Source organism: Ochlerotatus camptorhynchus, unplaced genomic scaffold (assembly GCF_037179485.1).
Source record: "Ochlerotatus camptorhynchus isolate MF236.1 unplaced genomic scaffold, CSIRO-AGI_Acam_v1.1 ptg000577l, whole genome shotgun sequence".
NCBI classification, from domain to species: Eukaryota; Metazoa; Arthropoda; class Insecta; order Diptera; family Culicidae; genus Ochlerotatus; species Ochlerotatus camptorhynchus.
In genome coordinates, this window is record NW_027041058.1 from 4,359,051 (window position 1) to 4,383,479 (window position 24,429).

Below are 24,429 nucleotides of genomic sequence, written 5' to 3' on the forward strand. Positions count from 1 at the left end.
CTTTTTTTATTTGTAATTAAATAGCCATCTCTGTGTGTATGTATGTTGCTGTGAATTGCAGTTTTACTGAACTGCACAACTCACACCTTACAATGTGTGTTAGTAATTTGTGTATAGACTGCGTTGAAAGAGAAGTTGAACTTGTGTCAGCTTATAGTTTAGGTTAAAAGGGATTTTTTACTCAACATGTAGGTGTAGGTATTTTATGTACGTATGAGTCCCTGTCTGCATTAGATTCTGGGAAAGTGCTGCTAGTTGATTGCGAGCATCATCGGAGGTTTCAATTATTCTTCACATTACTGAGAGTTCAATTCAGCCGTTGCTTGACTGTTTGTACGGTCCTGCTGTGTGTGCTTATTTACACCAACATTCGACAACAAATAAACATGCTTATCAGTTGCCTTTTGCTGTTCCTGTACGGTTGGTTTGCACTTTTTTCCTTTTTCCGAAGTTGTGAATAGAACAGCTGTGTAAAGTTTTGAAATCCATCTGTAATCAATTGCAGTTGTACAACATACTCTCAAGAGTTTAAACTAGTTTCTTAACAAGAGAATACTAATTACTAGAATTGCATGACATGTTGGACATTATTTTCAATTTTTAGTTGCTACAAAAACTTTCGAACTAATAAGACGCGATACATGATTGAAACTAATAGATTTAAAAAATATCTCTATATGAACAGTAACAGATTGCGAACTTTCCTCACGTTCCTAAAATCTAAAATAGAATTATATTACCTATATAGTACTTATTTGCTAGCACACAGACATGCTGGAGGTTTAGAAAGCTATCTCCAAACGCAAGTACTTCTACTACTGCCCCCACAAACAGCCACATTCAAAGATGAGGTTCTAAAAGTTTTTACACTTAATCTTGCTTACAATCTAATCACTCTAGAGTTTCACTTTGTTTTGTATTGATGTGTATATGCTGTTTGTGGTCGCCTAAGTCTAAATGAAAATTTAATCACACGATAATAGTATACAATTCGTACCGACTATGAAATGATGCATAAGTTAAATGAGTGTAAATAAATGTCATCAATGTATAGTTCTATAATTACAATCGGTCCGGCTGGCGTCGGTGAGGGCGTCGGTCCGCAGCCGCCTAGCTGTTGCCAGTGCCGGCGGCCAGTTTGGCCTGTTTTTTATTCTCCCGCTCGCGCCTTCGAAGCTTCTTCCGTCGGCGATCGATGCTCGCCAATTCGGCTTTGATCGCGTTGTACGTTTTGCGCAGCTCCTGGATCTTCTTCTTAAGAATGGCTATCCGCTGGCCGCTGTTGAGCGCGGGATCTGTCGAGTAGAAATGGAATTAGAATTATAACCACCGAAAACATAGGTACATAAGGACACTTACCCAAATTAACGAGGAAATTGTACTGGCAAGGTCGACCGGATTTGCCGCCGGGTGATGCTGAGCTGGAACCTCCGGCACAAGACGATATATTACCTGAGCCGCTAACCCGGTGGAATGCCACCGAATCGGAGTTGTCCTCACTGTCGGTAGCTGCTGCTAGTGGTAACGGAGTCAACGGTGGTGGTGATGCGGTTACCGAGGAATCAGACGAAGAGGAATCATCCAAATCGTCGACGTTATCGCGTTCGTTGGTGGAACCGGCACGAGAAACCATGTAGATCGATTTGAACCGACCGGAGGTGGCATAATGCGAACGAAGATACATGACGTTAGTATATTTTGATGATATATGACACGGTTGTCTAGCGAGATGCGTTTCGTGGAATACTGGTTAACTTTATGGTGAGTTGCAGTTGTTTTATAAGAGTTCAAAGTTGAATAGGTACAGATGGCCGAAAAGGGTAATCCCCTTTAGGTACTGACATCAGGTACGGAACGGGACGATCAAAATGCGATGAACTTAAATTTTTGAAAACAGCTGTGTGGGTATTTATCGGTTATTAGGTAAATTGTCTAAGAAGATAGAGCTATTTTAGAAAAATTCCTTTCTTACAATACAATACAATGAACCAGACTTTTATAATTTTGCTTATGTGTTGTAAGACGCTAATTTTACTAAAACCGTCCACTACGAAAAAAGTTGAAAAACGAACACTAAAATTACTCGAACTTCATACCGACTCTGCCAATACAGTCCAAACTATACAAATAAATCAGTAAATAGTTGTTGAACCACCAGCCAAGATTTAAAAAATCTATCAATTTTAAATGTTTAAAAACATTGCCCACAGATGCTAGATTTCATCCCAGAACAAAAACAGATCCAGATAGTGAAGCAATTTATTCATACTGATTTGTCGATTCTTTCATTTCGCTGTTCTTATTTTATTCTTGAATGAATCTTACAGAAGATTTAAACCATTTTTCTTTTCCAGTTTTTGTCAATGCCTGAAAGCTTCAGAGAAAAATTAGCATTTGGCGACAGATTTTTATTTTTTTGCTTTATTAGAGAGATTTTCAGCCTTGGGCTGGTTCATCTCTTAAAAACGAGGGGTGGGGACTTCGGACGGGAGTCCCCTAATTGCAGAGCTAATTAGGTGAGGTTCCAGAAGAGAACCCCGAGGATACGGAGTTAGGAGATGGGTGGGAGCTCCAGAAGGGAGTCTCCATAATAACAGAGTTTTAATATTTCAGAGTTGGGAATTTTCCTTTAATGCTACCGATGTTACTGTCCTTTTGAATAATCGTGGTCAAGTGGTCAAGTTCCGTGTCCTGTTCCTTTGTAGTCGCTGTGTTTGATTTTAGTGCCGTCATTCGTCCATTTCCGTATCCTTGTACGTGCTTTGCTTGGTTCAATATCTTCGTTCATGCGTGTCCGAGTCAGTATTTGTTGCCGAGGTATAGTTTTGAGTCCGAATCATTGTCCGTTGTCGTTGCTTGGGTGTTTAAATTTGGTTAATCAGACCTGCTTCCTGAAGGAAGCAGAATAGTGCACCGATGCTGGATGGGTCATCCCTCAGGGTATCCCTGATGCTACCTGAGATCCCGTAAAGGGAACGGGGTCCGTGGTACGGGGGGCTGCTAAAACACTTGCAGAGTCGGAGAATATGACGATCGGTTTGATCGAGGGTAGGGTTACAGCTACGAGAAAGGCAGCTGCTTCAGCAGTGAAAACGCTGCATGGGTCTGGTAGTCGGTAAAAGGTGCACAGCTCCGGATCGATAATTCCAATACCAACTCTAAAGGGTGTCCACGATGAAATTGCCACACACAAAATTGATTCGCAAAATTCGAGTTTTCATCCGATTGCCATCAAATTTTCAGGGATTGAGAAATAACTATTAAACTTCATTTTACCATTTTACTCGTATTTTATTTACAGTCCATACGCAAATGCCCGCACCTTGGCCTTAAGACCTTAAGATTCTGCACAACCTGTGAATCAACCGTTTTTTGCATGTAAACCCACACTTTCTTCAGTTCCTCGACTGTCTTCACTACCTTAGGTCGTTTAAGAAGGTGCTGCTTCATAATCGCCCAGTACTTCTCGATGGGGCGGAGCTCCGGAGTGTTGGGAGGGTTGAACATTTTCGGCACGAAATTGACCTTATTGTCCGCATACCACTTCAGCACGTCCTTGGAGTAGTGGCATGAGGCCAAATCCGGCCAGAAGATTATTGGGACGTTGTGGGCCTTCAGGAGAGGAAGCAGCCGCTTCTGGAGGCACTCTTTTATGTACACCTGTCCGTTCATCGTGTCCTGGGTCACGAAAGGTGCACTCCGCTTCCCGCACGTGCAGATGGCTTGCCGAACCAGGAATTTCTTCGCAAATTTGGACATCTTCTGAGTGCGGACATGCTCCGGAACGCTGAACTTATCCTTGGCCGTGAAAAACAGGTTGCCGGGGATCTGTTTGAAGTCGTCCTTCACATATGTTTCGTCGTCCATGATGCAGCATTCAACTTTCGTCAGCATGTTGAGGTACAACTTCCTGGCACGGGTTTTGGCGGACTTGTTCTGCTTCTCGTCGCGATTAGGGGCCTTTTGTACCTTGAACGTTCGAAGCCCAGCCTTAGTTTTGGCCTTCTGGACAAAACTTCGGCTTAGGTGCAGCTTCTTAGCCACATCCCTAACGGAGGCGTTCGGATTTCGCGGTTGTGATTTTTGGTGTTGTACGGAATACTTTTTCCTTCACTTTCTGGGCTTCCGATCGGTGGTCAACCGTTCCTCGAACCGCTTAATCACTCGCGACACCGTGGAATTCGCGATTCCCAATGTTTTAGCGATGGAACGATGCGAGAGATCCTTGTTCTCGTGATGAATGCGCAAGATTTTATCACGCACAAGCTGTTCTTTCGACTCCATTTCCGCGAGTTTTGATCACAGGACTTTAAAACTTGCAGGATGTAAATAATGCACTATGAACTAAATCCACCCAAATTTTCATTAAATTCTACCCAACGGTTAAAAAGTTAGAGCAATTTCATCGTGGACACCCTTTACCGCCACTTCGGGATCCGTCGGCGTATCGTACTTGATGTTTGTTGTATTTGGTTCGATGTAATTCGGCTATTGTTCTCACTAGCGCAGGGGAGTTTGTTCCCGCCCGGAAACTGTTCTTTATCGCCGGATCGATGGACAGACCGGGTGAGTTCCAACCTCTGGCTCCACACCAGTGGACCCTGGCTACAGGGGGGAGCTCCAGGTTAGCGGTATTATTCAGGAGATCGTTCGCCTCCATGAGGAGGGACACTACGTCACTTGTCCCTGTAATCTTTTCTGCAAAGCCAATCGCTTTCTTGCAAACAGATGCAGTCATGCAGCAGCCAGGCATGTCAGTTCTAAACCGTAGGTCAGTCTGGAATCAACTACCGCTTTTGCTACACGCATACGAATAGTACGGTTGTTCATTAAGTGTCTTTTGGCCAGTGTTCGGAGTAAATCAATCCTCGTTTGGCAGCTCTTTTTCACCTCATTAAAGTGGTCGACAAAGTTTAGATGCCTATCGAGTCGTAGGCCGTTGGCGTCAGATTATCAGTTTCAATAGTGTGCAAAATAATATTGGAATCCGAAAATCCAAAATGAATTGGAATCCGAATATACCAAGGTACCACACCTGGCGACGAGGATTAATCGGAAAATCATCGGAACACTGGTAAGAAACCAAATTAACAAGGAGAATCAAAAGGTTTTCCATTAAAACAGTATGTCCTCTTTCGATGTCTGACTCCTGAGCATGTCGCCTTCTGTCCTCATTTTCTTTTCCTTTTTTCTTGTTGATCTTGTCCAGGTCACGTTAATCTGATGCTGCTGGTGTGGTTTCGATGTCCTCGATTGACGGCAACTTGGATCTGATAGTACGCCCGTAGCACAGTTCTGTTGGGAGTTTTCCCGGTTGTTGAATGAGGAGTTAGTCGTTTAAATCCTTCTTCCAATCTCTTTTCAACGCGTTACTGATCTGTAGTAGCTTCAAAAGTGACCTATTTTGTCTCTTTACTAGTCCGTTTTCCTGAGGCCAATATGGTGTAGTATGATTTAACATGTACATCCCATGTATCTTGCAATATTCTCCGAATTCTTTCCCATCGAATTGTTTTGCATTATCAAATGATATTGTTCTAGGATAGCCCAATCGCGTAAATATTTTGACAAGTCTTTCAACTGTGTCACGGGAACTAATCCTTGACATAATTTCAACTTCTTTATAACTGCTAAAATAATCAACTAGCACAAGTAAATACTACCCAGAAGGTAAAGGTCCCATGGAGTCGATTGCAACGTCAATCCAAGGTTTTGTTGGCAATTCTCGTCTGCTCATCGGGAGCAGTTTACTTGACCTTCACAACACGAATCGTAATTTTTAGGCAGCTATACTGCCCTTTTCAGCATAGTTGTCCCATTCGTTAAAACAGCAAGCTGAGAAAAACGCTGTTGAAGATTTTTTTCTCCATGGGCTCTTATGGATGGGACAACATAGTTTTGTTATTTTTCGCGACATTTTCTGAACAAAGTAGGATTTTTTTCGTGTACATTGTAAAGTGATGGTACTTGACAATCGATTCCAATGTATAACTCATAATCGCCAAAAATGCTAATGGGACTGTTATGCCGCACAGGGCAGTATAGCGCAGCGACGTTATCTCAAATCAATCCCGTGGTTAACGAGAACAATCGTAGCTTAGACCTCTGTTTCGTAAGCGCTCAGGATACGGCTCCATACATCTCGTCGGCTCCTTCTCCACTCGTAAAGGAAGTTCCTCATCATCCTCCTTTGGTTATAACTGTTGAAGACAATCACATTCGGGATCTCGAAGACATCTCCACTACGGTGTCTTACAATTTCCGGAAAGCCGATCATCGTAGCATTGCCGCTGTGCTGTCAAGCATTGATTGGGAAAACATACTCGATTCTGATAACGTCGAAACCGCTGCTCAAACTTTTTCACATGTCTTGGTGTACCAAGGCCAACAAGTAAAACAAGCTGTTGTTAAGAGCTACTATTTATTACGTCTATCTTGGTTGGTGGTCGGATAAAGAATCAATCTCTAACTTATGACAGTCAGGCAAGGCCTACTACATCTCCCCTTTTAGAAAATGTCATAGGAAGAGAGCCATCTTGGAATTCTTGATTTTCGTACAGAACGTCGAATAATAATCTCCAACTGCTTCAGATGACACGGGCTTTTGTGCGGACTGAAGTTCTCCATCTTGAGCAGCAGGTTCATGATCGACTGTCGAAAAAGGATTTTCGCCAGACGTACTTGCCACTTGACCATCAGCTTCGAGTGATACGGAACCAACAGGAATAGGGACATCGTGATTGAATGGCACTTCATCTTGAATTTCATCAAGCAGGATTTCCCATGGTAGTTGCAGCGTCGCTTGCTCTGGATCATCAGAAGTGTGACGAGGGCGCATTTGGTTTACATGCGACCTCACCAGCTTCGGTCTCCCGTTCATGTCCAGTGCAACGATATAGTTGACGGAACCTTTCCGTTCGATGACTCGAACAGGAATCTAGGACTTGGCGTTTCTGCGATGCTGTTCAACGTAGACCAGGTCATCTTCTTTAAACTCGCGCTTGACTGCTCCATGCCGCCAATTGAACTGTTCGTTTTGTTTGTGGTTCTTGACAGCTTCAGTTACAGGAACAGGTTTCTTCAGTAGGTTCAAAGGGGTGCGCACTGGTCTTCCGAGGAATGCTTCTGCTGGAGACGTCGACTGCGGTGTGTTTCGGTTTCGGATTGAACGATACACCGATAGGAATGTCTGCAGGTGCTCCAGTGTGGGTGATCCTTCCCCCTTGGCTAGCTTCTTGAGGCCACGCTTGAGTGAATCAACGAATCGCTCCGCTTGGCCGTTGGACTGCGGGTGGTAGGGAGCAGTGCGGAGATGGGTGATACCATTTGCACGGCAATACTGTTGAAACTGCTCGCTGGTGAATTGCGTTCCGTTGTCTGAGACCAATGTGTCTGGGTTGCCGTAACGAGAAAACGTTTCACGCAGCATATTCAGGGTTGCAGTTGTGGTAATGGATTGAGTGCGAAAAATTGCGGGCCACTTAGAGAAAGCATCTACCATGACGAAACAGTAGTATCCATGGATCGGACCAGCAAAATCGATATGGAAACGTTGCCATGGCTTGTCCGGGAGAGGCCATGACTCCAAGGTTGCTTTTGTCGGGGACTTCGCTGCTTCAGCACATGCAGTGCACTGTCGGACAAATTGCTCCATATCGTCGTCAACGTTAGGCCAGTAGATGTAACTTCGGGCCAGAGACTTCATTCGGTCCATTCCTGGGTGTCCACGATGCAGTTGACGAACGATCCGCTTTCGAAACTTTGATGGGACGACGATTCGATCGCCGAACATAACGCAGTTGTTGACAACTTGAAGTCCATCTCGTCTGGCGAAGAACTTCTTGACATCAGGATCAGCAACTTGCTTCGCATTTGCTGGCCAACCTTCGTTAAGGAAATTCACCACTTGCTGAAGAACTGGATCCTTTCGCGTCTCAGCCACAATCATCTGGTGCGTGACTGGAAGTGCTGATGGTGTCGTCGAGAATTGCTTTTGCTTCAGATTCGACGCACACGGCGGCTATGACGTAATCCTCATCTGGTCTATGCTGCGATGACATTAGCCGGGATAGAAAATCTGCATAGCCAAAATTCGTCGATGAAACGTGTTGGATGTCGAAATCGTACAGCAGAAGTGTCAAGGCCCAGCACTGCAAACGGTTTGCTGTGTAAACAGGAATACCTTTCTTTGAGCCGAAAACCTTGAGTAGCGGTTGATGATCGGTGTGCAGGAGGAAGTGTCGTCCATACAGCATTTTGTGGAAACGGATGACAGCGAATATCAGGGCCAATGCTTCCTTCTCCACTTGTCCGTAGTTCATCTCTGCTGGGGTCAGTGAGCGCGAGGCGTGCGCAATTGCCTTCACTTCACCGGTCGGGAATCGATGCATGATGACAGCGCCAAGGCCATACTTCGATGCATCATCCAGACTACTACACTTGGCTTATGTCATTGACAGACACGTACCTAAGAGCGTTCACCAGATTGCATCGCACCTTGGCAGACGAACGAATTGAAGAAGCTGAAATCGATCAAGAGAGCCGCGTTGAGGAAATTCACTAAATATCGAACGATGTCACTGAAACGTCACTACGTTAAGCTCAATTATCAGTTCAAGCGAGTCAGCCGTCAATGCTACCTGCATTATCTGCGAGGGATTCTAAGGAAATTCAAGTCACACCCGAAGTCTTTCTGGAAGTACGTGAAGGAGCAGCGCAGAGAGTCCGGTCTACCATCATCCATGATATTGAACGGCGAAGTCGCTTCCACTCCATAGGAAGTCTGCCGCTTGTTCTCCAACAAGTTTGCAAGTGTCTTCTCTGACGAGAGCTTAACCAACGAATACGTGACTCTAGCAGCAAGCAACGTTCCACTTTCCGGTCAAGCTCTGGGTGGAATTGTTGTCAACGCTGAAGTGATAACGACTGCCGCACTAAAACTAAAGCCTTCTATCAACCCTGGACCGGATGGTGTTCCTTCAGCCTTTCTGAAGAAGCATATCGCTAACTTACTGTTACCGCTACAACATCTGTTTCGATTGTAGATATCGTGTGGCATTTTTCCATCGAACTGGAAATTTGCGCATATGTTCCCTGTGTATAAAAAGGGTAGTAAACGGAACGTCGACAATTATCGTGGAATTACATCGTTGTGCGCAATTTCGAAGTTATTCGAGTTGATCATCATAGAGCCTCTGCTCTCCCATTGCAAGCAGTATCTAAGTGAAGATCAACATGGCTTCACCTCTGGTCGATCTACTACCACGAATCTACTGTGTCTGAGATCGTACATCACGCAAAGTATGGTTGAAAGGTCACAAACAGACGTCATTTGCCTTCGATAAGATAAATCACGCCATCGCGATCGCCAAATTGGATAGACTTGGGATTAGCGGAAATCTCTTGAGATGGTTTCGCTCATATCTCGCCGATCGTCAGTTGGTGGTAGCCCATGGTGACTGCCAGTCCGACATTTTCGCAGCTACGTCAGGAATACCTCAAGGAAGTCATCTGGGACCGTTGATTTTCTTACTCTACTTCAATGACGTGAATTTAGTTATCGAAGGTCCACGACTATCGTATGCAGACGATCTCAAAATCTACTTACGGATCTGCTCGATCGATGATTGTCAATTCCTCCAACGTCAGTTTGAAGCGTTTACCAGCTGGTGCCATTTGAACCGAATGACAGTAAATCCTGCGAAGTGTTCAGTGATCACTTTTACCCGAAAGAAAGAACCAGTTATTTTTCACTATGCTCTCCGGGACATCATTATTGAACGTGTGAGCCATGTAAAAGATCTAGGTGTCATCCTGGACTCTCAACTTACATATAAGCAACACATCTCGTACGTCGTCGACAAGTCGTCAAGGACATTGGGCTTTATCTTCAGAACAGCTAAGAATTTCTCCGACATCCATTGCCTCAAGTCACTGTATTTTGTTCCCTGGTACGTTCCATTCTAGAATATTGTTCTGTGGTTTGGAGTCCGAACTACAACAATGGTACTGAGAGAGTCGAGTCCGTTCAACGCCGCTTTCTGCGATACGCGTTGAGAATGTTACCTTGGAGAGACCCGTTTCATTTGCCCAGCTATGAAAGTTCCCTGCCAGCTGATTGACTTGGAGCCTCTTCGCACCAGAAGAGATACTTCAAAAGCCCTGCTTGTCGCGGACACTCATAGGCGTAGCCAGATAGGGGCAGGGGGGGCGACTGCCCCCCCCTAAACTCGGCAACACAAAGGCTTTCGAGGAAATGGCGTTCGGTGAAGTGGCATTCGGCCAAATTTTCCATGGTAATTTTTTTTTTCGCCCCTCCCTAGCTCGAAACCTGGCTACGCCCTTGGACACGTTACATGGCAGAATTGATTGCATGACAATCTTGGAGCAAGTAAACATTAACGTCCAATGTTATGCTGAGAATGCCACTACGTAGGACAAATTATGCAATCAACGGTGCAGTAGACGGACTGCAGCGAGTATTTAACCGAGTTTCAACAGTATTCGATTTTCACCTGCCACGACTAACACTTCGGAGACGTTTCTCTTCATTTTTCTCCAGAAATGGAAACAGTCAATGATCATGTTTTAATGTTTTGTAGTTTTAACTTATGACTTTAATTTTAAGTTAAACCATCATTGGGACCATATTGAGTCTGTTGATGCTGACAAATAAATAATGTCCTCTAGGCCCGATCTCTCAAGCGCCTTTCCATGATCGATTCCCCTAGCTGACCCTCATGAGCTAGCTGGAGCATTCGTGGTCGAAGTTCTCGAGGTACAACTAGTTTATTCCCTCTTACAATCGTATCATCGATTAAACCCAGCTCATTTCGGAATGGTTCAAATGGCTTCACGAATTGGTTATTTCAGTTTCCTGATATGAGGCAATCTTTAACAGCTTCAAGTTCAGGGTCCGATCTAGTAGCAACTTCAATTTCCCCTACATCAATCGCTGCTGATTCCTGAACAGCGAGAACTAAGAAATGGTTGTCTGTTTCGAGCTCAACAGGATCCTTTGCTACTACCAGCCGAGATAGTGAGTCTGCAATATTTCCAGAACCTTTCCGATATTTCACGGTGCACTTGAAGGATTGGAACCTTAATACACACGCTCAATTCGAGCACACGACGTGGATGAAGGTGAGAAAATGATCTCTAACGACTTATGATCTGTCTCCAATTCAAATTCTCTGCCAACCAAATAAACTGAAAAATTTTCTACTGCCAATACCAACGCTGGCGCCTCCTTCTCTGTTTGGCAATAACGTTTCTCGGTTATGGTTAGGCTTTTGCTCGCATAGCTTATACTTCGAGGATCAGCATCAGCTCTTGTTGAGAATATACAACGCAGTATGCCTTGCTTTTAGAGCATAACTCCATTTTCTTCAGTTCAAATTATACTACTAACAAATAAAGACGTTCCTTTCAATTGTAGTTCGAATAGTATTTCGAGTCCAGTCCGATTGTTCCCACTTCTGCCGATAGGTTATGGGTCCAGGCAGTGCAATCGGAACTGGTGAAGATAGAATTTGAATTCGTAACGAGATGGCGGACAAGCTGATGTGGAAAATTTGCAGTCAACGCCTGGATAAAACATGGAGATATGAAAGCGCACGTATCGAAGTTGTCGGAATTGTTCGAGAAGCTCAACAATTTACAGCCGGAAAAGATCCTTAACGACCAATGGTTTGTCGCTATTTTGTTCAGCAGTCTGCCGGAGGAGTACGAGACGTTGGTAACCGGCATTGAAGCTCGACCAGAGAATGATTTGACCCTGGATATGGTGAAGGGCAAGCTCATCGATGAATGGCAGAAAAAGAAGCAGCGCAACGATGATAGCGATAATACTGAAGCTGTTCTCTATGCAAGTTCAAAGGCCGAAAAAGACCGGTGCTTCTTCTGCAAAAAGTTAGGTCACTAGAAGGCAAATTGCGAAAAGTTCAGAGTATGGAAGGCGGAGAAAGGAAACGGAGCTGTATCCAAGCACCTAAAGGCAGTAGGGTAGAGAACTACTTCGGCATAATCGCCCATTTTGGGCCTATCGAGCAGAAAACTTTAAATAAATCCATGATTTCAGAGATCGAGACCATGCTGGAGATTTTCTTATCAACCAGCGGAAATACATTGAAGACGTCATCTGTTCTGTTGGCCTACAGGATGCGAAAGTGTCAACCGTGCCAATTGATCCTGGATACATCAGGACGGAAGATAACGATGGCCAGCTCCCAAATAATCAAGAATATCAAAAGGTAGTTGGGCAGCTGTTGTACATCGCAGTCAACAGCAGACCTGACATCGCAACGGCAATCTCAATCTTGAGTCGTAAGGTGAGTTGGGTAACCCAACGTGACTGGAACGAGTTGAAGCGAATGGTTCGCTACCTGAAGGGGACGATTGATCTGAAGCTTCGACTGAGTAGCAGTGGTGATTTATCTGGTCTGGTGGGTTACGCTGATGCCGATTGGGCAGAATGTCGCGACGACAGGAAGTCCAATAGTGGATATGTATTCAAATACTGCGGAGGAACCATTGCATGGGCATGCCGAAAGCAATCCTGCGTTTCACTATCTACAGCAGAGGCGGAATTCGTGGCTCTTTCCGAAGCATCCCAAGAAGCGGTTTGGCTGCAGAGACTATTGAAGTACCTAGGGGAGAAAACAGAAGCAATATTATTCGAAGACAACCAAAGCTGTTTGAAGATGCTGGACTCCGAAAAGTTCAGTAACCGTACCAAACACATTTCAACAAAATTTCACTACTCCAACGACCTAAAGACGAAAGGTGTTATCAAGTATGAGTACTGCCCTACGGAAAAGATGGCCGCGGATCTTTTAACCAAACCTCTACCACGAATACGGTTGGAATTTCTAAGGAAGCAGTGTGGTCTACTGTAGCAGCGTTGAGGAGGAGTGTTGAGTATATACAACGCAGTATGCCTTGCTTTTAGAGCATAACTTCATTTTCTTCAGTTCAAATTATACTACTGACAAATAAAGACGTTCCTTTCAATTGTAGTTCGAATAGTATTTCGAGTCCAGTCCGATTGTTCCCACTTCTGCCGATAGTTCTACCTTCATATTGAACAAGGACTGCCCCTAGAGCCACTGGAGAAGCATCCGCAATAACTCGAGTTATTGAAAAACGAGAGAGTTTGTACATCAGCGATCATCCTTTTTAGGACCTCAAAACTATCTTGATGTTTCCTTTAGAAGCTGCATCTAGTTCAACTGACACTTCATGTTCTGACAAAGACGCAACAGCTACAACCACTGCTGACCTAGTAACACCATGAAACATCAAAACCTATGGTTAGTACATCACTATTTGAAGAAGATCAAGAGGAGGAAAACATATCATCAGATGAAGCTGAAGAAAACTTCCGGGGATTCAACAATGAAGAGTTAGGTAATAATCAACGAACTAGGAGACTACCTTCAAGATTTGATGATTTTATTTTGTAACGATTTAAGTATTTATGTTGATAACATGATAAATAATAAATTCAGAATATACTGAGCTACCGAACAGATAACAAGTACTTTTACTGTGTGCATGAATTGGAATCCGAATATACCAAGGTACCACAAATAGCATGCTGCGGTTGTCAGGTGCGTTAAAATTGTTTCCCTGAAATGGCAACATCAATACAGATTTGCGACTCCATCCTAGTAAGAAAGAGGTTTTGCTGACGGGTTTGGAGCACTTCTGTGACAAGACTCTTTATGGAATTTAAGGGTTTATCTTCTGGACGTTAGGACCATGTTTCCAGGACAAAACGCAATGGAACAAAATGCCAAAAAGTGTAATCCACTCTACACCAACACATTATACAGCAGGACGAATTACTTATCCAAGCACAGCCACCAGTATAGTATACCACAAAACCCGGTTGTTGTGGGAGCTTCACTGAAACTTCCCTTGGCGCGGACAGTGTTCCTAGCTCAAAATTGACGACGAAAATGCAACTGATATGCGATTAAAGGTTGTGCGCTTAGAAACACATCTCGCTGACCGACCACAAATCACATTCACTTACCGTTATTGCCCATCGTCCGATGGCTTCCTCTCGAACCATAGCCGCTGTGCGATGTCCCAGTAGTTCTCCTCCGTTTGTTGGTGGGCTCTTCACTAGTTTTCCTCTGGCGTCTCTTTTTGGTTGGTGAAATCTCATGTTCTTGATCTGCAATGAAAGAAAATAAAACCTCAACCTTTGAGAACCCGTCTCAATCCACATCCGCTTACTCTCGTCCTGGCTGATCGAATCTCGGGGCGAACTGTTGGGCGTATCATTTGCATCGGTGCCACAGCCGCCGCTACCGGCTGCCGTAGTCGACTTTCTCGTCATCGATTGCACTGCCGTTGCGGCAGCGGAATTGAGTGCTATCGGATCCGACGTTGGTTCCAAGTCCATTGGGACCGGTTTTAAATCGGATGCGATATTTTGCGGCGGCAAAAAGGATGACCCTGTCTCGACGTACACCTTGGTAGATTCCTTCTGGGCGGCGGCTGAAGATACTCCGCATACCGGAGCCGGTGAACCGGGTATCGTTTCCTCGCACAGTAGCATCGACAGGGATTCGCTATTGTTGGTTTGCTGTTGCTGTTGTTGTTTGTCTGTTGGCGTCGTCACCGTCGTGATGGTGGGAGTCGTAGATTCTGAAAGTGGAGCTGCGAGTGAAGGATTCGGTTGAGTGTGTGGCTGTTGTTGCTGGAGTTGTTCTTCGCGTCGAAGTCGTTCCAGCTCGTTTTGGGCGAACGAATCTTGATGGTCTTTGAGTTTTAGGTAACTTTGCGAACCCATGGCGCCATGGATGATCGATTCGAGAATACTTGGCTGCTTACCCTTCTTTGTGTCGACGTGGCTGCTGAGGCCGTACATGATCGTGACGTCCTCTTTGATGTCCTGGTGGGTTTCGGTTTTGTAAATGAGCTTCTCCTTGCAGGCCACGGCGGCCACCGCGGCTGCCGAAGCAGCTGAATGCATCTCGACGTGCGAGAGCATCGGTTTTTCTTCGACTTCCACTTTGATGAGCTTTTCAAAGTCGGTCTGCTGGTTGGGATCCATTGCCTCGGCATCTTCTATCACGAGACGCTCCTCGGAATCGTTACTGTCGGTGCTATCATCATCATGGTGTGTGAACCGAGATGAGTCTGCCTGAACCAGATTGGACGTCTCCAGCTTTTTAATGGATTCGGTGAGATCCTGGCTCTTGGTGCATGTGGTTGGAGGGAGGATTTCCTGGCTGCATGAGAACGTTGGTGGTGTCTTAGCAGATACGATCAGAATCGGTTTCACCAGTTCGATTTCCTTCTTGAGCATGATGGTGGGGACTTCAATCTTGGGCGGCTGAGTGTGATGCGCTTTCAGCGGGATTATGGCACTGAAGCTGGGCACTTCCTGCTTCGGTGGTACCGTGACCACTGGTAATGAACTACTGACAGGCTCTATGGGTACAAGCGAAGGATGCTTATGAAGAACGACCGGGATACTGTATTTGGGAAATTCAGGCTTGACGGCACTAACATGGGGTTGGGGTTGTTGACCAAGAGCCTTCAGTACTTTATCAGCGATCGACGGAGGTTTCTCTGTTTTGGGAGTATCGAAATCAAAGTTCATGTCATTGAAGTACTTTTTACAATTTTCCAACGTAGGTTCTTCCTTAACTTTTTCGTCGAACTTGGAAGGACTCTTGGCTAAAACACTGCAGGAAGGTTCCGGTTCAGAAGGGGACATTACCGGCGTGAAAATTCCTTTCGTAACGGCACCCAGTTTGGCTGCTTCCGGTTTGTGGTCGTCTTCCAGCACAGGTTTTTCGTCTCGATGCGAGACAATGGGGATGCTAGGTGACTTTCTAAACACATCAAATGAGTGAGGGTCCTTCTGATTGGATGAGAATCCAGCGAAATGTGGTGAGGATTTTTCCGGAGTAACCATTATGCTGCTGAAGGTCGCAGCAGCACCCTCCAACTCACTCAGCAGTAGCTTCTCCTTCTCCGGATCCCTTTCTTTTTCTCGCCTGACCAGTTTGAGCTTATCGGTTTCCTTCATCGGTGAGATCTTTTTCGTCTTTTTATCCGTAAGCCCTATAGTTTCCGTTTTCCGTATCAGTCCCTTCTTGACTAGCTTCTTCTCTTCGGACACCACCAGAACAGGTGTTTGGATGGAACTGACGACTTCCGCGGGCGGAACTTCCGATACATGCTTTCTTGGAGTGGCTCCGCCTGCGGTCTTCAGTTCCGGTTCAAATTCTACGTCCTTAAATTCGTAGACATCCGAAATGTTCTTCTCAATCTTGGTGGCGGTTGATTCGAAAATGGATTTGATGGATAATGCTTCCTTGCTGAGCAGTTTGTTCTGCGCCGGGGTCAACGTTGATGAGGAGAGTTTCTTTTCCGCCGGAAGCACCGAACCTACTGCTGCTCCAAGTTTGCTGATGGGCATAACTTTCTCCATCCTCTTATCTCCGGTAAGTTTCTTCTCGGCTCGAAGGGCAGCCAGTGTGCTACTGGACGATCCAGCCGGTGTTACGGAACATGTAGTCGAGGGAAGCGAAATGCCGGAACTTCCGGGAATGGCAGACAATACGGCTGCTGAGACGGCCGTGGCCGTAGTAGCCGCAGCAATAGCCGTCTTGTTGATGACGGTAGCAACGATTTCGTCCTGAACGTTGATCATTTTTGTACTCTTCGATGGCGTTTGTATGGAAGCAACAGAAGCAGAAGTAGCAGCTGTAGAACCGGAAGAACCGGCTGCAAATGTCGAAGGATTGTTGGATGGACGCTGAATGGGATGCACCGCGGCTACCACGGTGGTGGCCTTCTCTTCCGGAAGCAAATGCGATGGTTTGGAAATTACTGGAGCCGGTACTTCTTTAGCTGGAGCTGTAACTGGAGCTGGAGCAGAAGGAGAAGGAGAAGGAGACGGAGAAGGAGAAGGAGGAGCAGGTGCGTTGGCAGCAGGTTGACCAGCTGCAGGTGCTGATCCTATGGGGAAGATCTTTTCAACATCTGTCTCTCGGATGATGGTACTGACTGCATATTTGACGGCATTGTTCTCAGCGTTTGCTATGATGGCCGCAGCCGTTCCGTATGTCTTCAGCGGAGGCTTGTGCGTTATTCCGGATGGACCACCGGTTGATTTGTCCTTTTCGAAGGTTTTTTCGACAACCTTGTCGATGATTTTGGATGTGCTGGTGTCGATGGTTTTGCTGTTTTTGATCACCATTCCTATGCTGGAATTGGTCGATATAACGGAAGTGACGACGTTGGTTGTGACAACCATCGGGGTGGGAGTCGATACCGTCGGTGGTGGGATCGGTGTTTCCGGAGCCGTATCCGAATCGACCATCGCAGTGATGGGCGAACTTGAAAATGCTTTATTCGAAGATTGCGAAGAGTCTTCTTCGCTGAGCGTTTCCGATTCGGAACTCTTTTCATGCTCCTCTTCGATGGGATCGTCAAGTTCATCCTTCAGGGGAGTCCCGTCGCTTTTGGCGCTTATCGAAACCGGTTCATCATCGCGTGGCGGCGTTGACGCACCGGCAGGTGGAATGCTCTTTTCATCGTCGTCGGTCGCCATGGACTGCCCTTGAGTTCCCGGTGCATCCGTTGTGGCCGTTGTGGTGCTGTCCGAAGCCGGTGAGGTTGGGGATTTCAGCTCCTTGAATCCCTTCAGTTCCGAGCGGATCTAGATGTGTAAAAGTTCAAACAAAATAGTGCGGATGAGAGGAAAAGAAAGAAGATTTTGGGGAACCCCTGGTTAGTTATGTTACACGACGGCTCGATGAAGGGATGCATTGGGAAACAGTGCTGTGTGCAGGGGTTTGAGATACAACAGTGCACATAAACCTACGAGCCGGGCTGCTGACCAAACGTGAGTGCTCTTGTTGTGATCAACAGCTATGCAGCAGGTATCTACCAATATGTATATGCATGCAAACGAAGCAAATGTACACACCATAAACCGCTACAGAGAGTCTAGAGGTAGTGGATGCAAGCGGTCCGGGATGACCACCATTGGACCTAACTATAGCCCTAGCTCTAGGCGCTTAATACAAAGGTGACACGCAAAGAAGAAGCCTGTCCAAATCCGTCTGTTTGGTGAACATTTTATGAGCATTAACGGCAAATAACTCACCAACACTAGCGGACCGTGAGTTCCACTACTTAACTTTTCTGACCATCTATACAAGATGGCTCAACGGCTGCTTAATCGATAACTTTGAAACTTATCAACTTTAAATAAACGTTGGATGTAGTAGAGAGGGGTGATTCTATCTGAAATTCAGGGATGATTATTTTTTCTGTCATTAGAACGCGCCAAACGATTAAGCATCTTCACCGATTTGGGGTGAATATTTAAGAGTTGGACCTCAAAATCGTACCAAATCGTTCACAATTCTACCAATCAGATGACTGTTCATTGACTCGGAACTGACAGCAATAGAACGAAACAGACGAGAAACTGAAAGAATATGAAAACTGTTCTCACCGAGAATTTTTAACGAGCATGAGCATTGTTGATCGTACAATTCGTAGCTATAATACTCCGTGATTGAACAGATCCAACCAGATTTGAACGATAGAACCAAATTACTAGGGATGGATTTATTTGCGACGCGACACTAACAACTCTAAAATATGACGGAACTTTGGAATTAACGCAGTGTACTCAGTAAGTAAAAACGGTCGCCACTAGGGCACTGAGCGCTTTATATCGAGTGCCTAATTGAGTTGCTGTTATTACCGTTCAATTCCGTTGGCGCTGTCACGCGAAATAAAAAAAAAATCAACAGGAAAACAACAACAAAGAAGATATTCCGATTGAAAATACAATCTTACAAACTGAGATAGACCAATTCAGTTGTTGAACAATCAATTTGAAGCAGGCTAGACCTGAGTGACCACAGTGGGTTCAAAGGGAAGTGGGTGTGTAATTTCGTTGGATGCGTCGATGTCCAGCTACTTTCTTCTACGGAAAAGTAAACCTAAAAGCACAACTAAAGCGAACAACTAAAACAAAACAATCTACTAGGCCCCCTTTTCCAAGTAGCACAAACAGCACTGTTCTTATCCCTAAATGAAGAATGAAAAGATGTTAGGATAGCGTAATGAAGCGCAATCTCCCTGCGCCGACGTCCGAGACGCAGAGAGACCGGCGCGCGTGTGTGTGTGTGTGTGGTAAAGAGAGAAAGATAGAGAAAGAGTGTGACAGAAACAGAGCATTAGGAGTGAGAATGTGAGGCGACAAACCCCGAAATTTACTTGGTTCAGATCGTAATCGCGACCCTTGGAGGCTCCGTTGCTAAATTCGTCCGAAATAGCCGCCGCGTCCGAGGACGAGCCCGCTTCGGCCGTTGTACTTACTTTCGTGCTACTGGAGCTAATGCTGCTACTGGAGGACGCAGACGACGAGGACGAATTGGACGATGCCGTCGAGGACGAGCTGTTGCTGTTGGTGTTGGCCGGGCACTTTTTGATCGGCTCGTCGGAATCGGTATCGCTGGTGTCATCAGTTTGTATCGAAAGGGATGAGATGTCCGTGTTGTTAGATGTGCGGCGTTTAGATGACGACGAGGAAGTGTTTGGATGACCGCCTCGCGTCACAGGGCGTCGATTGCCACCTCCGGCAGACGCCGGAGATTTATTCCGGTTCGAGGATGTGCTAGGGGTGGTGGACCTCGGTGAGCTCGCAGTTACAGGCGTCGATGGAGTATTGCTTGTGATGTCTCCTTTAGAGTTTCCACGGATTCTCTTGGACGTTTTCGGCGTTGTTGCAGTAGCTGTGGGCGTAACTGTAGATGTAGCCGTGGGGGTTGAGCTCGTTGAGTTCGCTGATGATCCGGGAGGACCGCCTGTGCTGCTACTTCTATTCCTTGGTGGAGGCGCATTCTTGTTGTTGTGGCTGCTACTTTTGTCCGATTTGCCCTTCTTGGACTTGCTGTTGGTAAGATTCTCTGCTACACGCTCTTTCCGTACCCATTCATCGTATCTGAAAAAAAGAAATAACCATCATTGATATTCTTCCTTTTAACGATTCACCACAACACCCTTCTTTCACCTACCTCGTATTCCAGCCGGTGTAGTGCACCAAATATATGGGACTTCCCTCCTGAATCGCAATCTCAATCACCTTCGCCTCGTAGGTTACCTTCTGTTCGTCGTAATAGACCTTCAGCTTGTCTCCGACTTCGATCGGGAAGTCCGGAACAATTTTCCCATCCCCGGACGAAAACGAAGAACTACTGCTCTTACTGTCTCCGGAAACTGACGACGAAGACGCTCCACTGGACGACCCCTTGCCACTGTCCTTGTCGTCTTTTTTCGAATCAGTCGAATCTGTTTCCTTCCTCTTCCGACCACGCTTTTCGTTGACGTCACTGGCCTTCGGTGTAGTTACCTTTACAACAACTTTTTCCTTCTTCACTGTGGCCGGAGGTTCTTCCTTCTTTACCACAACAATTTCCTTAGGCTTCTCCTTTTCCTTCTCTTTCTCCTTTTCCTTTTCTTTTTCTTTCTCCTTTTCCTCAAACTTATCAACTAAAGCCTTCACCTTTCCTATACTAGCACCGGACAGTTTACGTTTACTGATCGGTTTGGTTTCTGCCGTGCTCGATTCACTGGTGTTTCCAGATTCTTCAACCGCCGAGCTGGATGCGGCTTCTGCTGCCGCTGCAGCAGCAGCAGCATTAGCAGCCGCGACAGTAGCAGCAGCAGCCGCAGTAGCAGCGGCAGCATTAGCAGCAGCTGTAGCAGCGGCAGCAGCTGCAGCCGTGGCCGCGGCTGCCGCTGATGTTTTCGATGTGGAAGGCTTCTCCTTCTCTGTAGTTTTCGGTGATTGCACCGAGCTGGCCCGCACCAAACTGCGGCCCTTGGATCGATTTGTTCGAGGATGCGGCACCATCGTACAACCCAGCTTCCGGTTGAACTCTTCGAAAGAGAACAGGAATTTCTTGTAGGCTTGCTTCACCAAATTGGTAATGCTGACCGTGGCCGGGGAAAATCCCAGTCGCAGTGCTATTTGCTTCCATTGATTTTGGCTAGTAACACGGTTGTAGCCGTTTAGCTTTTGCACGGCACGAAACAGCCGATACAGATTGACGTCACGATTGATAATGGATGGAACTTTATTCAGAGGAGTTCCACGATCGTCCATAAATTTGTACAATTGCGCTACGAAGTGATCCTTTTCCTCCGTAGGTTCATCGTCCGAGCTATCGGTTTCCAGTTCCTGTTCGGAATCGCTACAACTGCCGGACATTCCAAACAATACCTCTCTATCCCAGTGCGGCGGTAATACGTCACTGTCCATGTATTCCAGGGCAGCGGAAACGGCAGCCGCTTCCGATTTGTTGGTACTATCTCGGCTGAAATCGGCTGCTTCCTTCTTCGGCACCGTATAGTAACGGCCATCTTTGAAAGAACGCACTAGATACTCATCCTTGACACGGATGCGCACCGTATCCTGGGCGGTAGGTGCCACCACCAGTCCGGGGAACCAGTTTTCCTTGGGGTTCTTCTTCTTGTTGTCGGTAGTCTCGACGCAGACCACCTTGCCGATGTTTTCCTCCTTGTCGCTGTTGTTCGAACGGGAATTTGTAGCCGGTTCTTCGTCCTCGTCCGAACTGTCGTCCGGTAGAAGGTGCCGCGATCTGTGCGGGAAAAATAGAGAAGCTTTAGCAGGTATTCGAATAGGTCTTTTCAGGGACACCATCATTCTGAATTTCATTAGCCGGAATGTGAAAAGAATGAACGGCAATCAAAAGAAAGCAGAACCAGATTTGGGGTAACGGCATTGGAGTAATGTAGCAAAACCAGACAGGCTACAGATAATTGCAGAGCTGTTCTTAAAAAAGGTTTATGATTGTATACAAATTTATTTTAGGTAGAACTCTGGAGCGATCTCATGGGAAATCCAAGAAAACTACAGAACGAGTTTTTATTAATCAGACAAAGGGTGGAGCTTATTCTAAGATGTAAAGAATATTAAATTATGTTTCCTTGATGCCCTCCTTTCGTGTTAAATATAATGTAGACCGTAACAGTGAGTAATCGACCCTATCTTCAACTAACTTTAGTATTAAGAAACATTTTAGAACTCTCTCTTGTATTTCCATATTATTTGATCCATGAAACACTAGAATTTAAATCTGTAGACCACTATTTGAATTCATTCTTAAATTCTCTTTAAATCCCTAATAATTCTCCTGAAAATTATCTTGTAATTCATCTCAACATTCACTAAGTATTCTACCGAAATTTCCATGGAATTATCCTCGGAGTTCTGCTCATAATTATCTTGGAGAGATTTTATACATTCCTTGAAAAGCTCCTCTTAATTCTATTGGAATTCATTTGAATGTCGTAAAAATTATCACTGGAATAACCTTGAAATAACCTCGGGATTCACTTCAAACTCTCCTATGCATTTATGGAATTTTCCGAGGAATTCCTTAAAGTTTTTTTTTTTAATTATACTCGAAATACAATTCTCTTCTCTTCGGAATTTCCATGAAACTTTTGGTACATGGGAAACGGTTATACTGTTGGCCAGTAGATCTAAAAAATTGGGCCCATCGATACAAATCTCCTGTTTTTCAATTTTTCATACTAACATGTGTCATTTGGACAATACAAATACAGATCCCTTTCAATTATTTTCAGAACTCCCTTTGAATTCTTCTCCATCTTCTTACCATGGAATTCACTTGAAGTTCTCCTCACAAATCCTTTAAAATTCTCCTCGAAATCAGTTTAGAATTTAAGTAAGAGCTTAGCAAGGCAAGGAGCTATGCTTCAGATTCCTTTTGATCCCAAATTTTTATGAAATTTTCCTCAGAACTTCAACCCCTTTGAATTTCCTTTGAACTTTATTCAGAATTATCATGAACTCATACTCAAAGTTCTCTTGAAAATTTCTTTTGAATTCCTAAGAAATTGACATCAGAAAATTCCATGCAACTTTGTTTGAAACCTATTCAGGATTGCTTTGGTATTCTACTCAGAACTACCATGAAAGCAATCCTTAGATTGTACATAAATATTTTCCCACAATTCTTCCCAGAACTGGAATAATGGAAAATCTTCAATGTCCAATATCTCGAATAGTTAGTTTCGTCCCAGATTCATGATTAGTTCAAAATTATATAACATAGAGATTTTGACTTATCAAATTTGTAGCTGCTGGTGGAGAGTGGAGGTTAATTTTCCTCAGAATCATTAAATTCTCCTAAATTTCTTTGAATATTCCCCTAAATTCAATTAGGTAGTAAGACCATGAAAACCTCAAACTCCCCAAAACAGATTCCGTAGATCCCAGAGATGAACTAGCCTAAGGCTAAAAATCTCTTAAATAAAGAATTAAAAAAAAAAAATTCCGTAGATCCCATCAATAAATGCCCAGAAAGTCCGGATCTTGAAGCTTTTGAATATGAAATAATGTATGATATTGAAATCTACAACAAACAAATTTAACACCACTCACCTTCTACCCCTTCTACCGCCGATCACCGGATTCCCGAAGTGCTCCGGATGGGTCAACGGTAGCTGATCTAACGTTTCACTCTCATTGAAATGTCTTCCACTTTTCAAACACAATGCACTGCGCCGTAGCGTCGTAATGTCCCCATCGTCAAACACAACCGTATACTGTGAACAGTCCTGGATCTTGGTTAATGTCGCTTCCACGTATTCTTTCCGTTCCGGATGTTTCACTTCTACCGTTGCCCCAACGCGGAGCGCCCCCTTGATCTGGTCGTCGGACACGACGCCGGACCCCAGTCCGACCTGTTTGTACGCGACCCTGCACTTGATGTTACGTACCACCTTGCGGACCTTGGCCTCACAGAAAGCCCCCTTGTATTTGGCGCTTACCTCCGTGCCAACAGTCAAATACGGGGGATCGTCTGCTTGCTGAAAGTAGGTGAACATAGTAGTGGCCCCAGGCGGGGAACATTAAAATCGATACAAGATAAACAATCTCCTCTGCAAGTTGCATACGTGACTCATTACTTCGATAACGTATTGTTTTGATGGAAGTGCACATAAAATGCATCGTTGTCAATCGGATTTGCAAAGTGCATTTAAAGAATTTTTGATCAAAATGGGTCGCAGCGCCCAATTTTCATTCGTTCGCTTGACGAGCGGGATGTAGGCACGGATGGGATGAGGGAGAGAGGCAAGCTACGCAGTGGAAAAAAGGTCAAAGGAACAACTCACCTGCATTTTCTGGAGGAAATAGCGCTCGAAACTGAGATTATCGCTAACAATCGCCACGGTTACGGGTTGATGTGGGTTTGCGGTGCACTTTGACGCCCAAGTTGGCCAGATTTTCACAACATTTCAGATGGAATTTTCGGAAAAACTGTCCTGTACGGGGGAATCCTTTTGCACTCTTTGCGTCTTTGAATTTTTGTACTAGTTTGGCGG

General features: G+C 45.1%; 1 protein-coding gene across 4 annotated transcripts; it reads right to left on the minus strand.

The window, feature by feature from the left end:
• Positions 1-24,429, minus strand: htk (hat-trick). 4 transcript variants are annotated; one of them, XM_065236857.1, is made up of 9 exons: positions 24,220-24,429; positions 23,486-23,913; positions 20,067-21,653; positions 19,267-19,993; positions 14,845-17,689; positions 14,245-14,670; positions 14,039-14,182; positions 1,360-1,515; positions 1-1,295 (listed from the first exon to the last, which is right to left on the minus strand). In XM_065236857.1, exons 1-9 carry the CDS (start codon positions 24,223-24,225, stop codon positions 1,111-1,113), a joined length of 6,504 nt encoding a protein of 2,167 aa, XP_065092929.1. In that variant the 5' UTR covers positions 24,226-24,429; the 3' UTR covers positions 1-1,110. The 4 variants fall into 4 exon arrangements, with proteins under 4 accessions (XP_065092929.1, XP_065092928.1, XP_065092927.1 ...); XM_065236856.1 differs by having other exon boundaries at positions 2-1,295; positions 14,245-17,689; positions 19,369-19,993; XM_065236855.1 differs by having other exon boundaries at positions 2-1,295; positions 1,360-1,512; positions 14,245-17,689.

What these genes read in the sequence shown, in the direction of transcription:
- htk (XM_065236854.1), bottom strand. An exon ending in TTCGATCAGCCAGGACGAGA is followed by an intron (nt 14,183 to 14,244) that starts GTAAGCGGATGT and finishes CTTTCATTGCAG; the next exon opens with ATCAAGAACATGAGATTTCA. An exon ending in CAATTTCCTCGTTAATTTGG is followed by an intron (nt 1,296 to 1,359) that starts GTAAGTGTCCTT and finishes TCTACTCGACAG; the next exon opens with ATCCCGCGCTCAACAGCGGC.